General features: G+C 46.0%; 1 protein-coding gene across 1 annotated transcript; it reads left to right on the top strand.

Annotated features, from left to right (window-relative positions):
• The first annotated feature begins 602 nt into the window (after positions 1–602).
• Positions 603–7,139, top strand: LOC142884256 (hepatic and glial cell adhesion molecule-like). The gene is made up of 7 exons (XM_076019768.1): positions 603–1,087; positions 3,081–3,422; positions 4,943–5,224; positions 5,369–5,462; positions 5,557–5,633; positions 5,735–5,808; positions 6,353–7,139. The coding sequence occupies exons 1-7, from the start codon at positions 925–927 to the stop codon at positions 6,503–6,505; spliced, it is 1,185 nt and encodes a 394-aa protein (XP_075875883.1). The 5' UTR covers positions 603–924; the 3' UTR covers positions 6,506–7,139.
• Positions 7,140–11,471: the final 4,332 nt, after the last annotated feature.

Here is an 11,471-nt window from a genome sequence, read left to right as displayed (position 1 = left end):
AAGTTGGGTGTGAAAAGCAGTCACTTGTCACGTGTTGCTGCGCCACCTGGCTGCCGTCAGTGTCACGAGTTCGGACGTTCAGTCACGGAGCCTCGACGTGCGATCCAGACTTGAGCGGCGGTTTCCCGGGACAAACTGCGGCCGGGCCGATAGCTGATGGTAGGAGACCATGACTTTGAACCGACTGCTTGTGACGCCTGTCGACGGGCTGTTCGAGGACTAATGCTCCCGCCGATCGATACTAAACACATCCAACATTCCGACAATCGCATCAGCAAGACGAGGGCTAATCAGCAGGAAGGACATGTGACTTTCTTTTTTCTTTTTGGTGGGGGAGGCGTCTTCAAGCAAGGTCATGTCAGCTGGATTTTGGGTTTTTGAAAAACATTTACAAATTAGAACAGCAACAAGTCATCAAAGGCCGCGAATCTGAGACCTTGAAAACGAAACAGAAACTGCCAAAAGGAATCGTCCTCCCCCTGGTGGGGGCTTATGGTATAGCGCATAAACCCATTGGCCTGGCATCATGTCACATGAATAAAAGATCAGTACAAGTACATACAAAGTACATTTAGCGCACAAAGGACATTAGATAATATCCTCCCATAAACCTTTATGGAAGGAATTAAGATGTAAAATTTGTAACAGACAGCTGATTGGCTGGACAAGTGAGGAGGCAGGAACACATGATTTATTGCTTGTAAAAAGAAAAAGTGCTTTGAGCATCGCTTTGCATAGATAGTTCAAACTTTTTGGCAATGAAAAGTAAGCTGCACAAGATTTGTTGCATTGTTTGATTGTTTGTTTATTTGTTTTTGCCAACCAAACTGACTGTCCTGCAGACTCTCTCACTGTAGCGCTCGCTGACTCCTCTCGGGCCCTTTGAGAACAACACGCATTCAGTCACAGCGAGGCGTCGAATGAATGGCGGCGTTGTCCGAGCCGCCCGGAGCCGCCGACCACGCTGCCCGAGCACCGCGGAAACAGAGCTGGACAAGCAAGATGAAGGATCAGAGGGAAGATCCTGGCAGAGCCAGCAGCGCTTTTCTGCTTTTCTGGCTGCTGCACTTCACCGCAGACACCTCAGGTACCACGCTGCTTGTTTGTTTGTTTGTTTGTTTGTTTGTTTGTTTGTTTTTAGACCGACTAATTGCACGGTTTTGCACAGCAACAGTCAGATGTTTGTCTTGCATGTTGCACCGTTGCACTGAGAAGATAGATAACATTTGTGCAGCTTTCATGCTGTGCAAAAAAAAGCTGTCGTTGTTAAGTTGGTTGGTTTAAGTTTAATCAAAGAATCAAACAGGCCAATCAGCGGGGTGTGCCAGAGTTTCCATGTCCTTGAAAGATTTTTTCTTTTGACCAGAAAAGAAAAACAGAGGTAATCATAATAAATAGCTGATTTGTTTGGTTTTATGTTCAGCAAGCATCAATGGAGACGAAGGACTTTCAAAATAAAACAAACAAAGTCTAATAATTACTATCCATGCAACATCACAAGACAAAGATAAACTTGTCTGATGTGTGAAAGGCGGTGTGTTTGTGTGTGTGTGTGTGTGTGTGTGTGTGTGTGTGTGTGTGTGTGTGTGTGTGTGTGTGTGTGTGTGTGTGTTGTCGGGGGAAGCGCACCACAGCCGTGTGCTTTGTCATGCAGCGATGCTTCATGATGTTGGTGTGTTTCCAGCGCCGTCTCGTCACCGGCCGTCTGAGCCGCTCTGTTCCAGCAGAGCCGCTGAGCCTCGTCTGGATTCTTCCCAGGGTCCCGTTCATGAAGTGGTTGCAAAGACGCCAGTGTTGTCGACTCGTCCTGGCCGCAGTAACACGCCAACGCCAGGCGAACTGGCTGCACGTTCCCTCTGTCACTGCAGCCTTGCAACACCCACCATAGATCATGAATTCCATCAAAGCGATGAGTGTCACAAATTCATTTTAGCTGCATAGTAAGTCAGTTACTACCAGTACATTACATCCATTCAGAAAACACGTTTTCTGAATCGCTATCCTACTGTTGAAGGAAGAAAAAATTAAATATCAGTGACTCCCCACTGCTGCTGACTATTTCTAAAGAAATAGTTTAAGTTTGGTTTTGTTTTTAGACCGACTAATTGCACTATTACTAATTGCACTACTATTTCTAAAGAAATAGTCAGCAACAACTGACTAAAGAAATAGTCAGTTGTGCGTCTGACTAACTCATCAGCCATGGCGTCAAAGTTTCAGCTCCTTGTAATGTGTTTGTGACAAAACCACAATTTCGACCTGTGATTTAGTCTTCCCTGTCTCATCAATGCGAGTAGAGAAGTTTTAAGTTTTGAGCAGGTCCGAGAAAGACCTCTCTGATGTGCGTTGATGATCAGCGCAGCTCTTGCTTCTGTCAGATGCTTTTGCTTAGTGGCAGAGAGTACAGTTGCTACATTAACTCCAGCATGTGATGCTAGAAGCAGCTCCATGAGAGTTTGACTTCTCGTGGCGTCGAAATCTTTGCATTGCTATACCTGAACTGCAAAAGTCATATTTTACAAAAGCCTTGTCAGAATCTATGTCATGTCCTGTACATTGTGTCAGTAGCGGATAGCGACGTCAAAAGCTGTTCATTTGAAAAAACCTAATCAGTTCACCAAAAGATTTGTTCAAAAGATTTGTTCACCGAATCGTTCAGTGCATCCTCACACGCACAAAGCTGTATAATTTTAATGATGCCATTCAAATAGACGCGGTTCATTTGAAAGACACTGACTTCTTTTTGAATTTTAAAAAAGAAGTCAGTTTGGCTGGAGGATACCAGTCAGTATGTCTCAATAGGGGAGCTAAGAAAAATGTGATGTCCTGCAAAACTAAAAAATAACAATACAAAATCTCTTTCAGAAAAAAGCCTCTAACCATAATAAAAAAAAGTGCAGTAAGCACGTTTTTCCCAATTAGCTGCAGGAGGGCAGCACAGGGAAAAAACTATCAAACAGCTATCAAATGTCCAGACTCAATTTGTTTCCTATTTGGAAAGGAAACAAAATAACAGTCAGCTGATTTACCCGTGCGTAGTGGTGGCAAGCAAACATTTACCAGGTGCGTGTCTCCTGTAGGGGGTGTCCTGGCGGTGAACATGACCATCCCCAACACGCTGATCAGAGCAGCGGTGGGTGGGGAAGCTCTGCTCTCCGTTCACTACAGCAGCTTCAGCCCCGACCTGCCAGTCATCAAGTGGCAGCTGCGAAGAGAGAAGTCCGTCACTGTGGTTCAGTCCATCGGAACCGACATCATCGGGACTCTGAGGCCCGAGTACCGAGACCGGATCCTGGTGTTTGAAAATGGCACCCTGCTCCTCCACAACCTGAGGCTCTCCGATGACGGCACGTACGATGTGGAGATCTCCATCACGGACGACACCTTCACGGGAGAGGGCAGCATCGCGCTGAGCGTGGACGGTAAGGGGCAGTGATCCGTGTCTTTGGAACCAATAGACCCAACATTCAGACCCACTGTTCTGGTCCTGCATTTAAGGACCCCTGTCATTTTTTTGTGAACTGTAAAGCTCCCACTACATCAGCAGCCCACACAAATACCGCTTTTTGTCGAACAAGATACTCTTTGAAATCCTCATAATAAATTAGAATTTGGTTACAGTTGAAGTTAAACTTTAGGTTGGGTCTAGTTTTAGGGGATAGGGTTCAGGTTGGGGTTAGGGTTAGGGTCAGAGTTTGGCTTGATGTTAAGGTTAAGGTTGGGGTTTGGGAGGTGGCACTGTCGCAACAAGAAAAACGAGGCGTCGAGAAATGTGGGACCAGAACTTATCTCAATCTGCAGTCTCTGGGTCTGCAGACACTTGCTTCTCGTATAGGAGGAGCCACTTTTAATCCCATCTTTTCCATGATAAAAATCAGAGGTTTGGGGTTGATGATGAGACTGCCAGACTTCATCATCTGAGGTCATTCTGTAAACTCTGACCTCAGACTTTCCCTCTTATCTTTAACTTTGTCATATAGACGTCTTGCTTCTTGTTCAAACCTTGCACAGTCTGCACCAGTAGTTGCCCCCACACTCTCTCGGTTCAATGCGATAAAAGAATGTGGAGTGGCATCAGCCTCGCCCACAAACACACACATGCTCTCACCCAGGTCACCTTGATCCCTCGGACAGGGAAAGAACATCAGGGTGGTGGAAAAATGAGTCCTCTCTCAGGTGACCAAGTACAGAGAGTGATGACAGATTTTCCACTTGAATATCTTTCAACTGCTTCAACTTCTGAACATCTACAAGACTTTAATGGAAAATTGCCTGTTTGCTTTAATCACTGGGTTGGGGTTGGGGTCTGTTCCCTTGGATTAGTGAACAATAATCAAACTCATCCTGAATAACATGAATTAATTAGTTAATTGCGGTTAGTTGTGGCTACATTATGTTTAAAAAAAAAAAATGGCACTTCTTCTGGCACTATATGGCAACCAATTAAACTTGAAGCACGTTTTTGCACTGACTAAGGTTTTGCCTCCAGTCTAAATTTTTGCTTGTGTTGTACGTTGCTTTGGATAAAATCACCTAGTGATTTAAATTGTAGAATTGTAGTAAAATACGCAATCAGCAAATGTGAACTGCACATTTGCCAGGCTAGGAAATAATCTGAAACCTGATGGCACCATGTAACAGGAAGCTCTTGCCTTACTTCACTTCACTTCACTTCACTTAACCAGACTTTCCATGTGGCATCTAGTTGTGCAGCTTTGCCATGTTCGCCTTCATATCTAATCACTTGGGTCTCAGTTGTTTTCAGTCTATGATGTGAATTCCAAAAATAGAATATTAACCACAGCCATTGCCGACACTGGAGTACTGTGGTCTCATTAGAAGAGGGAAAAACAGGAAAACACAATTATGGTGGTTGTTTTTCACATATTGTAACACCGTTACAAGCTTAAGCGTGTGCGTGCGTGCGTGCGTGTGCGAGCAGAGACCATCTCGCGACCCTACATCGACGTGGAGACCTCCTCCGTGCTGGAGCTCAGCGAGAACGTCCTCCTCAACTGCTCCCACCACAACGGAACCAGGGCCACCTACCGCTGGTTCAAAGGCGGCAAGCCCCTGGCCAACAGCACCAGGTTCCTGCTGTCGACTGACCAGAAGCTGCTGACCATCACCCGGGTGCTGATGGCCGATGATGACATCTACACCTGCACGGTGGAGAATCCGCTGGGGAGCGTGACCAGCCTGCCCGTCAGACTGACCGTCTATAGTGAGTCACGCTGGAGGAGCTCGAGGCAACAAGATTCTTTTCTCACAACACAAAGTTTATATTGTTTTTATCTTTTATTATTGTTAGTGCAACTTAGACTCTTTTAGTCTCAAATTTTGCTTTATAATTCATCCCCCTTCACAGGAAGAAGTTCCCTCTATATCATCCTCTCCACGGGAGGCATCTTCCTCCTCATCACCTTGGTGACCGTCTGCGCCTGTTGGACGCCATCCAAGAAGTAAGAAGCCTTTTTAGACCAGGGTTAGTTTGAGGGAAATAAAAATAAATAAAGAGCAGAGTAAAACACAAAAACATGTGACCTCCGTCACTAGGCCCAGTCGCCCAGTGAGAGGAGCTCTCCCCAGGTTTCACCACCGCTACCAGTCCTCGCCAGTCATTCCAAGGCCAGGTATGTTGTTGCTTACTGAGAGAGAGAGAGAGATGTGTTGAGTCGTTTAAGATATACGAGCCAGTCACCTCGTCTTCCACGCTTTTGCGCTTTGGATGCAGGTGACGCACCCTCCAAGATGTCAGAGCACAACGGGATAAATGCGGTGACATCGCTGTACATCCTGCAGCAGAAGGTACAAACGGCCAGAAAGTACAGCAGTGTTTTATTACTATTTTCACACAGTAGCAGATCTTTCCCACCAGACCATACCCCACCCCTCCCCGATGCACAAAAAGTCAAGCAACTTCCTGCTACACGTACATTTTCATTTCATTGCCTGACTAAATTGCACCTACCCTCCTCCCAAAAATAACATCAATGGCTCCATCAGGGGGCGCCCACGTCAACGCATCGGTCTCATATGCATTAAAACACCTTTTTGTATGCATTAGATACCCGGAACAGGTGGAGTTGCATCCCTGCCATTGACACAGCGCCCCCACGTGGCCTATTAGTAGACTTTAATTGTATGCCCCAGTAACCTGTTGTTACTTTATGGTAAAACTGTCCACTTTTTTATACACCAACGACATCAAAACACCTCCTGTTGCATGTCAACCAACCATGAAACTGTTTTTTTTTTAAACCGTCAGTTTAAGTAAAAGAAAAAAAAACTGGCCAATGTCGCTTTGAGCTGGTGTTTCCTTCTAACGGTCAGCTGATCCCTGGCTTGGCAGGATCCCTCCACCACAGACGACTCGTCCAGCAACAGCCTCGGATCTCCGACGGAACTGGATGTCCCACCTCGCTACACCAGTTCTCCCAGTCACACCGCAGCCTTCACCCAGTGCGCGGGGTCTCCGGCCCCTCCCTCCCACAGGAGGACCTAACAGGGACAGGCGACAGGTAAAGAGGTCAAAACCGTCCCCTGGTGGTGGCCAATGGTATGGACCATATATTATCTTCTGTGGCAATTTCACTGTAGCTCTGTATCTACATTCTAATTCATCAAGTCTGTTTAAAAGAAAAAAAGAAATTCACGTAATAAACTTGATTTTTTTTTTCATGTACTTGTTTACTCTTTTCTGTAGAGTGTCTTTAGAAATGTTTGAAAAAAAAAAACACTATGAACTTTTTTCACTATGATATAAAAAAGAAGTGTTAAACTTGATGGTAGGCGGTTGTCTTGTGATTACATTTTGTTGAATGACAGAAATGGATGTGTATTCATTTTAATGTTCAAGCTGTGTGTGTCCCCAGACACGGAAAACCTCTCGTTTATTGTCTGTTGGTTTTGATCAACTAATTTGGTTGAAACGTGACGCTAAACTTGGGGGTCGATCTTACCGTTAATGTTGAGTGGCCTCTGTTATCTCTCGTCATTTGAGTTCTGTGTTATGATGATGAAAATAATTACGTTTGAAGATTTTCACAGTATAAAGAAGAAGAAAAAGCTGTGCTGCTGTGGAGAACTGTTAGGTTTTATTTAAGTTTTTGTACAAAGAGAATTAAAAAAAAACAAAAACAAAAGTGTCTTGTGTCCCAGCACATTTGTGTCTTGTATTGTTTTCATGGACATTTCTCATTGGCCCATACTTTATTTTGTTGGTGCCATTTGGGTTATCCAGCCACCTGTTTGCACATCTAGAGGGGGTTTGTTTGTATTTGTATTTTTTTTTTTTTTTAAATAACTAATCATGTCAGTCTTCCCCACTGGAGTCTGAGATGGAAGATAAAGAGCTGGAAGACAAAAGTCAGTTGTTTATTAAATTAATAACCAGAGAAGAACAAACACGTTGAAGATCTCTCACCAGCAGGGGGAGTAGCAGGAGCGTGTGCGTCCGCCTGGGACAAACCACTTCCGGCGCCGCGGAGATGATTGACGGACTCGAGGTGGTGAGAGTCACAAAACCGCTCAACTGTTGCTTGGAGTTGCAAGATATTTGTTGCAGCGACATGACGTCACCACGCAAAGTTGAGCTGGTTACGTCTACCGATCAAGTTAGAGGCCACTCCCACTCCTGACACACGTACACACACACACACACAGACATTCCTCTCTCTCTCTCCCTCTCTCCTACAGACACACACATTCCATGTGTGTCACTAATATAAACACGATACACAGCCTCCCTCTCCTCCACCACCTTCATCACTCTGCACTGGATTCTCTCCGTGAGGAGCCAACAGCTCTCCCCTCTTGGCAGGAACATGTGACCCTGAGTGGATGGAACATGGCAGCAGCAGTGGTGGCAGCGAAGACCTCGGGTCTGCAGAGGTCCTTCAGCGAGCAGGTGCGGGAGCCCCCCCACCGGCCGTCCTTCTGGAGGAGCGTGAGGGAGCGGCGGCTGTGCGGTGAGTCCAGTTCTGGTTATTAGCCCCTTTGTGAGGTCACAAAGGGCAGGACACCCATACCATCTTCAAGGTGAGTTACCACACCCCCAGCCAGACTGTTGTTGGTTTTGCATTCCCACCCAAGACGTGAGGTACGGCCACACAGAGTGTCAGTTCCAGCAAGAGGCTAAAGACATAGACAGAGCTAAACATACCGGTACTGCTTTTTTGGTCCTCTTGGGGATAATAATTATTATTAGTAGTAGTAGTATAGTTATTGATCTTGGTTGTTGCTCCACTGCAGTTTCAGGATGAAAACTATAGATGAAGCTTATCAATGTAAGCTTCAACTATACTACATATATGTATGAAAGTAACAGCTGTTTTAAAAAATAATAGATAAATAAATAAAAACTGGTAACAAATTGTAACAGTGTGAACCGCTTTTTAAAAAATAAATTTACATCGACCCATGTTGTTAAAAAGCTGTTCAAAGAGCCTGGAGTCTGGAGAACCAGGTCCAGGTGTTCCACTGAGACATGTTCTCCGTGCTGGAATACTAATAATAATACTTGTGGCTGGCTGAGAATTCCGTCCTTTCCATCAGCGTCTTGGTCTCCCCACTCTGTGAAGCTCCGCGGCAGCTTCTGCTTTTCTCCTCGCTCTGCCTCGTCTCTGCCATCCTAATATTTACCCTCCGTCCTGAAACCTTGTCATAGCTTGCAGCCCAAATATGGGCCTCGGTTCGGCAAACAGACCCATCCAGGCCCCGCGGCTGGACAGACTCATCATGACAGGAGCAAGAAAATGAGTGTGTAATAAGTATGGCTGCATCCGGCCAGTAGGGGGCAATAGAATTAAAATGTCATCCTCAAGAAGAAGATTTGCAGAAACATCTACAGTAAAAGGAAATAAAAATGTCAACTTCGGGTCTGTGAGGGATTAAAAGTTAAGGTAAATATATATATTATTATCTGCGTTTTATTTTTGTAGATATTGTTGATAGCTGAGAGAACCAGGAAGTGATCTAAAGTTATCTAACAGTCCCAAGTTATAGCCACGTACTGAGCTGCATGACTCTTCGCAGGAAAGATCAAATATCCCAAATAATAAAAAAAAAAAACCCTCTCTTGATCTCCAGAAAGCTGCATAACATTAGCATCAGCCATCTGTTTACAGCCTCCTACTAAAACTGCTGCTCTGTTGGACCTTCCACACCTTTTAGAAAGGGAACAAAAACCAAGGCCAGACCCAGAGAGCAGAGCCAACACCTGGCCGGGGGGTGCAGTCATCCACCTGGAAGTGCTGTCGGTGCCGGTCATGGGTGTTGTTAGCGAAGTCTTTGTGAAAAGTGCAGCTAGCGAGTGCGGAAGGGTCGACTTCAAAACGTTGATAAAGTGGTTTTGAATGATGCAGGAGCTTTAAATCCACTTGTGCGGCTGCAGGCCTCCACAGGCGCCACGGCTGTCAGCCTGTCGGTTGGTTTGTTTGAGAAGCTCCAGAAACGCAGCTGATGGCATTAGACTGTGTTAGATCTCACCGCTGTCCGTTGGAAATGAATTTATTGCAGCGTCTCACCGGTCCGGGCGCCGCCGCCGTCACCGCCTTCCTCTCAGACGGCCTGTGAAGTTGGAGAACAGACGCCGCCGTCGTCGATGCCGCTGCAGCCGCCGGGAAATTAAAAACCCACTTTTATTTCAGACTTGTCAGACGGAACCGCGAAGCGCCTTTTTTAAGCTGATTAGCTCGTCTGGTTGTGTTTAATTGGTCCCTCCTGTGTCGTCGGCCCACTTCCTGTTTCGGGCCAACTTTAGTTCGGATGCCCCGCCCCTCCTCCACTCTGCCCATCACCCTCTTCCTCCTGCCACTTTTTGTTTCGCAATGAGAGAATCCTCCTGGCCGATGCTCATTTCAATATCTATAAGAGCTCCGGTCTTCATTTTATCTGAGTAACTCCCCATATAGCCGCGTCCCAAGAGGGAGGAAGCTGTTTATTTTCTTCCTCGCCTCTTTTCCAATCTGCTCGGCCGACACATGATAACGCCGAGGCAGCGAATCAGCCGGGACAATGCTGGGCCCGAGCTTTGTGTGTGTGTGTGGGCGAGACGGCCGGCAGGAAGTCACGCTGCCACCAAACGGACCTCAATCGACCCGGTCGGCACAGCTGCTGCGTGACCAGCCGGCTGAATGTCTTCTTTTTCTTTTTTTACGTCGTAAAGAAGAGGAGTTGGATGAATTCACTCATTTTTCGCCGTTGCAGCAGTGAAATTAAAGGCCGTTATCGTTCCTCTGCTGGCGCCTCCTGGCGCACCCTGGTGGCTTTATTAATAAATCATAAATGACGCCGCTGACGGGACAAGAATTGCACAAAGACCCAAAACATTTCTATTTCTGAAAGTTTTCAGATTGATTCTGCGCAAATGCGGCGGCCAATTGGCTGCAGCCGGCTAAGCGTGTTAGCGCTTTGTTGTCAGTCAGCCACCGGTCTGGACCAGGAGTCTGGTCTGGAGTACTGGTCCTGGAGATTCATGTTGGCCTTACAGCAGTGGTCTACAATATTATATTATGATATCATAACATGTCGTCCTCGGGAATGTTAATCCTTTACTTTATATTTTGTGTTTTGTGTTCTGAACCTCGAATGCAGCTGTGTTGCCTGAAATGCATTTTTTCCTTCTTCCTCGTGGTACTTTGTGTAAATATTTCAACAGAAAAGTGTTCTTAACCCACTCCCTGACGATTCATGATGAGCAGTCACGTTTTGTTTGATTCAACTATTGATTTTGATTTATGTCAAATTGGAAATGACATATTTTTTGTTGTTGTTTTGAACATTACAGTATTATGGCATGTGGCCTAACCAACGTCAATCAATGGACCTTTGAGAGTTGAGTTGTTTCCAGTTTCTGGGTTTGTTTGTTGTTGACGGTTGTTGTTTTCTTTTGTGTGTCTATGTGTGCGTGTGTAACTTTTCGGTTGTCAGAGCAACAGGAAACTGCCCTGTTGTCTTGTTTGTTCAGGAACAACAGGTTGAGCATTGCAAGTGATGCAGGACAAAGAGGAGCTGCTGGAGCCTGGAAGGCCGTTAGCACGACGCTACGCTAACATGCTCACATTAAAGCGATCGCTGCCATCCGCGGGGCTTCCGCTCCGACGGGGTGTTGTTTCCTGTCCGGGAGAATCAGCCGGACACGGCAGGTGCACACTCCGGGTCTCCCGGGGGGAAAACCGGGAACTTCTGATCTCGCCGAGACAAATCGGCTCCTGCAAACTCATTATCACAGAGTGATGAGTTCGCTGACCTCCCCGCTTCTTCGAAAACAGCTGCTGTGGGATTTCTATGCAGTTGTGAAGTAACCTGGAGGAAATGAGCGTCTGGAAAAAAAAAAAAAAGAAAACGTGAAGTGGGTCTCGGAGGGATCGCTGGTGATCGCACTTTGGAAAACAAACACTAGCGTGTCGCCGCAGATCATTTACAGACCTCAGATTGAGGTTTGTTTTCTCATTATCAGGCTTTAAAAA

The sequence above is a fragment of the Nelusetta ayraudi genome, unplaced genomic scaffold (assembly GCF_046127955.1).
Source record: "Nelusetta ayraudi isolate G7.1 ecotype Tasmania unplaced genomic scaffold, CSIRO-AGI_Nayr_v1 ptg000011l, whole genome shotgun sequence".
NCBI classification, from domain to species: Eukaryota; Metazoa; Chordata; class Actinopteri; order Tetraodontiformes; family Monacanthidae; genus Nelusetta; species Nelusetta ayraudi.
This window is presented reverse-complemented; position numbering and strand designations above follow the sequence as displayed.

Excerpts from the sequence above, each read along its gene's own strand:
- LOC142884256 (XM_076019768.1), top strand. The coding sequence starts at position 925 with ATGGCGGCGTTGTCCGAGCCGCCCGGAGCCGCCGACCACGCTGCCCGA. Across the intron at positions 5,225-5,368 it reads CGTCAGACTGACCGTCTATA|GAAGAAGTTCCCTCTATATC; the intron begins GTGAGTCACGCT and ends CCCCCTTCACAG. Across the intron at positions 5,463-5,556 it reads TGTTGGACGCCATCCAAGAA|GCCCAGTCGCCCAGTGAGAG; the intron begins GTAAGAAGCCTT and ends CTCCGTCACTAG.